The sequence below is a fragment of the Ursus arctos genome, unplaced genomic scaffold (assembly GCF_023065955.2).
Source record: "Ursus arctos isolate Adak ecotype North America unplaced genomic scaffold, UrsArc2.0 scaffold_5, whole genome shotgun sequence".
NCBI classification, from domain to species: Eukaryota; Metazoa; Chordata; class Mammalia; order Carnivora; family Ursidae; genus Ursus; species Ursus arctos.
The window spans coordinates 3,664,159-3,669,891 of NW_026623067.1; the positions used below are offsets into that span (position 1 = coordinate 3,664,159).

The 5,733-nt window shown below is 41.5% G+C and overlaps 1 protein-coding gene across 1 annotated transcript; it reads left to right on the forward strand.

Annotated features, from left to right (window-relative positions):
- Window positions 1–4,538: 4,538 nt before the first annotated feature.
- On the forward strand, window positions 4,539–5,411 carry LOC125282929 (olfactory receptor 15-like). The gene has a single exon (XM_048220758.1). The coding sequence runs from the start codon at window positions 4,539–4,541 to the stop codon at window positions 5,409–5,411; it is 873 nt and encodes a 290-aa protein (XP_048076715.1).
- The last annotated feature ends 322 nt before the right edge of the window (window positions 5,412–5,733 follow it).

The following is a 5,733-nucleotide window of genomic DNA, read 5'->3' on the forward strand; positions in this document are numbered from 1 at the left end:
GCTCTGTCTATGGAGAACTGCTTTTTGTCCAGGCAATCTTTGATACTTCTTTTTTTTAATAATATTTTTTATTATATTATGTTAGTCACCATACAGTACATCCCTAGTTTTTGATGTAGTGTTCCATAATTCATTATTTGCGTATAATACCCAGTGCACCATGCAATACGTGCCCTCCTTAATACCCATCACCAGCCTATCCCATTCCCCCATCTCCCCCTCTGAAGCCCTCAGTTTGTTTCCCAGAGTCCATAGTCTCTTATGCTTCATTCCCCCTTCTGTTTATCCCCCTTCATTCTTCCCTTCCTTCTACTACTGATCTTCCTATTTCTTATGTTCCATAAATGAGTGAAACCATATGATAATTGTCTTTCTCTGCTTGACTTATTTCACTTAGCATAATCTCCTCTAGCCCCGTCCATGATGCTGCAAATGTTGGGTCATCGTTCTTTCTGATGGCTGAGTAATATTCCATTGTATATATGGACCACAACGTCTTAATCCAGTCAACCTTTGAAGGGCATCTTGGCTCCTTCCACCATTTAGCTATTGTGGACAATGTTGCTATGAACATTGGGGTGTATATGGCTCTTCTCTTCACTACGTCTGTATCTTTGGGGTAAATACCCAGTAGTGCAATGGCTGGATCATAGGGTAGCTCTATTTTTAACTTTTTAAGGGACCTCCACACTGTTTTCCAAAGTGGCTGTACCAACTTGCATTCCCACCAACAGTGTAAGAGGGATCCCCTTTCTCCACATCCTCTCCAACATTTGTTGTTTCCTGCCTTGTCAATTTTTGCCATTCTAACTGGCATAAGGTGGTATCTTAATTTGGTTTTGATATGAATTTCCCTGATGGCTAATGATTTTGAACATTTTTTCATGTGTCTGTTAGTCGTTTGTATGTCTTCATTGGAAAAGTGTCTGTTCATATATTCTACCCATTTTTTGATTTGTTTATTTGTGTCCAGGTAATCTTTGATACTTCTAAGCAAGGAAGATAAAAGCTGCGTCTCTAAGGCATTGTCTTGATCAAGATTCAAAGGGGGGGTGCTTGTTTTCCATGTAAGTGTGAGAAGCAAAGTAATCCCCAATCGTTATAACTACTTAGTTCATTTTTAAAGGCAAAGTAAATGAAAGTAGAAGGGCATTTGAGATTCATCTCAACTCTGACCAACAGTTTGGAAGAAGAGAATAAAAGAGTAATTCTGCCATATGCAAAATAAAATTTAGGTACTCAAAGTCACTCAGCATCAGGGAAATACAAATCAAAAGCACAGTGAGATACCACCTCACACCAGTCAGAATGACCAAAATCAACAAGACAGGAATCAACAGATGTTGGTGAGGATGCAGAGAAAGAGGAACCCTTGTGCACTGTTGGTGGGAATGCAAACTGGTACAGCCACTCTGGAAAATAGTATGGAGGTTCCTCAAGAAGCTAAAAATAGAATTACCATATGATCCAGCAATCCCTATTCTGGGAATATATTTGAAGGAAACAAAATCACCATCTCAAAGAGATATCCGCACTCCCATGTTTGTTGTAGCATTATTCACAGTAACTATGGTATGGAAACAACCTAAATGTCCATCAATGGATAAATGGATAAAGAAAATGTCATATAAAGTATATGTTATATATGAATGTGTATATATATTAGTGAAAAAATATAATTTAATAAAATACTATTTAGCCACAACAAAAGAAAATCCACCATTTGTGACAACATAGATGAAACTTGAGGGCATTATGCTAAGTGAAGTTTGCCAGACAATGAAAATTATTGTATTATCTCATTTCACAAAATCAAACTTGTAGTAACAGAGAGTAGAATGATAGCATCCAGGAGCTGGGGATGGGGGAAATGGGGAGATGGTTGATCAAAGAGTACAAATTTCCATTTAGAAGATGAGTAAGTTTTGGGGATGTGATACACAGCATTGTGATTATACTTAACAATATATACTTAACAATTATATACTTGAAACTTGCCAAGAGTGTAGATCTTAAAAGTTCTCTCTCTCTCTCTCTCACACACACACACACACACACACACACACACACACACTGGTAACTAAAAATATAAATAAAACCTAGAGATGGGAGAAAGAGGAAGCCAATATATAGAACTATGTAGTCACTATTAATAGTTTCAGGGTTCTTCACTAATATTGAAGACTCATCAGTAGACATTTCCTATTTAAATACTGAAGCTGGAACCACAAGTAAAGGAAGATTAATTCGGGATGCAACTAAAGACAATCACTCAAATTTTGACTTCAGAAAAAGGAGTCTACCCACCTTTTTCAGGGTCTCTTCCCCTCTCCAATCTAATTTATCCTATTTCCAAAACATGCCGTGAATCCTCCAAAAAAAAGTTATTCTAATAAGCTTCCTTAATACTTGCAACTGTAATGTGACAACTCTGTTTCATGACTCAGCCTCATAAAATTTTGCAATATGAAATAAAAAGTAGGTAGTATGAGAAGTAGGAACAGATTAGTGAGAGGAAAGTACTGGAGCAACATGGTGCTCGGGGCTTTTGAGTTACACTACACTGGACCTGCCTCTCTGGCCTGTTCTGGGAATAACAACCACACCTTGTTGAGGGGTAAAACAATCATGATAGCATTGGGTAAAGGAATTGAGGGGGAAAGCTCACCTCACAACTGAATAACGATGGGCTGAGTTTGGGAGGTGCTAAATTTCAGATATTGGAGCACTCCAGAAAAAAAATGTTCTATAAGAGGTAGGGATTTGAGAGGAAAATGAAATAATGCATCTCGAAAATTCATAGCCTACAAATAAGATGGGAGATGATGCCATTTTGGAAAGAATATGGGGAAGAACAGAGGAAAATTTAAAAGATGAGATGAAAAGAAGGAAAAGATGAAACAAGGGGGAGTGACATGAAATAATAAGGAGAAAATAAAATTAGTGAAAATTAGGAAGACCAGAGTTAGAAGACAAAGGGAGCACAGTTGCACAAAACAAGGCATCAACTGATGGCCCCCTCCCCAGAGAGAGTGTGCACTGTTACATAGCTGTAGTTACCCTCCAACCTCTATCCTGTCTATCCAAGCAGCCAAGGGTCCTTAACTGCCCTGAACTAAAAGGAAACATAATGCAGTGACTCCTTTAAAGACTTTTCTGAGAGAAATGTGCCACATTCAAAGAATTACATGCCTCATTCTTGATGGCCTGAGATCAGTGCATTTTATGAATGGACTAAGAGAGAAACAGAGATGTGGGAAGGGAGAGACAGAGACAAACACAGAATGAGAGAGAGTCTAAGAGAGAAGAAGGGAAAATAGGAGAGAGAAGAGAGAGAAAGGAAGAGAGAGGGAGGGAGAGTAGGCATAGATATGATGAAGGTTAGATAGAGATAAAAGTAACTAACACTTATATAGACCTCATTATGTGATAGATGATGATGATGAAGGACAAATAATAGATATTGGATTGACAGATGATGATGGATATATAGATAGATGATGATAGATGATAGATAGATAGATAGATAGATAGATAGATAGATAGATGATAGATGATATAGATAGATAGATAGATAGATAGATAGATAGATAGATAATGGATGACAGATGATCCATAGATGATGATGGTGATAGATGATAGATAGATGATAGATAGATAGATGATAGATAGATGATAAATATAGGCAGACTTAGTTATATAAAAATTCTGTTAAGTTTTTTAAATAAGATAAGGACTATTTTTACTCTCACTTTTTTTTTTAAATTTTATTTATTTATTCGACAGAGATAGAGACAGCCAGCGAGAGAGGGAACACAAGCAGGGGGAGTGGGAGAGGAAGAAGCAGGCTCATAGCGGAGGAGCCTGATATGGGGCTTGATCCCACAACGCCGGGATCACGCCCTGAGCCGAAGGCAGACGCCTAACCGCTGTGCCACCCAGGCGCCCCTTTACTCTCACTTTTTAAATGAGGAAACCGAAATGTGGAGAAGTTAAGTGACTTGGCCATGTCACAAGCGATTTAGACTCAAGCTCAGCGTTCACTGCACTCAACCGTGACACTGTACAACAACAGAGTTGAGGACAGAGAAAGTTAACCTAACTGGACTGAAAAAAAATCAGATATATTTCCTTTAATTTTTTTTGAAGGAAGTACGCCAAATTCAAAGGATTGCATACCGCTTCTTTATGACACGAGAGAGGTATGCCCTGAAGACTTGAGTTGACCGGGCTTAAGGAAGAGCTTCTCGTCATATTTAGGATATTCCAGGTCCATCCCTACTTCAGTAGCAACTGCTAAGGCAGTATTTATACAGAACTAGACCATCTTTTAAGAACCTCTCCTACAATTATGAGGATTATCCCATAGATGAAGGTTTCAGGGTGGTGTTTATGGAAACACAAAACTCATGCTTACCCTCTAAAACTGTGTCTCTCTCTTTCCAGCCATACATAAGTTGGGTGCCATGGAGGGAGAAAATGTGAGTTTCCCCAACACAATCATGTTGTTGGGCTTCTCAGATTATCCCAGGCTAGAAATGCCCCTCTTCGGAGTGGTCCTGGTCTCTTACATCCTCACCGTGGGAGGGAACAGCTCCATCATCTTTCTTTCCGTGGTGGAGCCCAGACTCCAGACCCCCATGTACTTCTTCCTGGACAATCTCTCTGTGCTGGACCTTTGTGTCACCTGCACCATTGTGCCCCAGCTGCTGGCCAACCTCTGGGGGCCAGAGAAGACCATTGCTTCCTGGGGCTGCATCACCCAGGCCTACCTCTTCCACTGGACAGGATGCACTGAATGTGCCCTGCTGGCGGTAATGGCTTTTGATTGCTATGTGGCTATCTGTCAGCCCCTCCAGTACACTCTCATCATGCAGCCCCAGGTGTGTGTGCAACTGGCAACTGCTGCCTGGTCCAGTGGCCTGGCCAACTCAGTACTCCAAGCTACACTCACTCTCCAGCTCCACCACTGTGGTCTCCATATACTTGACCACTTCTTCTGTGAAGTACCTGTTCTGATCAAGCTGGCCTGTGGTGACACCACTGCTAATGACCTGTCCCTGGCTGTGGGAGCCATCCCTTTTGCACTGATGGCTCCACTGCTTGTGCTAATCTCCTACACATTCATTGCCAAGGCTGTGTTGAAGTTACCTTCAGCTGACGGAAGGTACAAGACACTCAGCACCTGCAGCTCCCACTTGGTGGTTGTCATCATGTACTTTGGACCAGCCATCTACGTGTACCTCCAGCCCCCTGCCAATAGCACCCAGGCCAAATTCATGTCCTTCTTCTACTGTGTTATCACCCCACTGCTCAACCCACTCATCTACACCCTGAGAAACAAGGATGTGAAGAGAGCGTGGAAGAGGATCCTACAACCCCAGAGTGAGGTAAAACCCTCAAAAGAATAGAAGTCATAACAAAACCAGATAATCTCTGTCTGTCTCCGGGGCCAACCACATGCACAACTCAGCAAATGCTGGCAGGTCTGTTTCCAAAAGAGTGTCCGTAAGTTCTAAGGAGTTCCCATCTCTTAACATTAGCCACCCTAATGTCTAGAGAAACTCTTCCAACTGGAACGTGCTTGGTTCTGGGGCACCTGGGTGGCTCATTCGTTAAGCATCTGCCTTTGATTCAGGTCATGAACCCAGGGGCCTGGGATTGAGCCCCACATCGGGCTCTCTGCTCAGCAGGGAGCCTGCTTCTCCTCCCTCTGCCTGCTGCTCCCCCAAC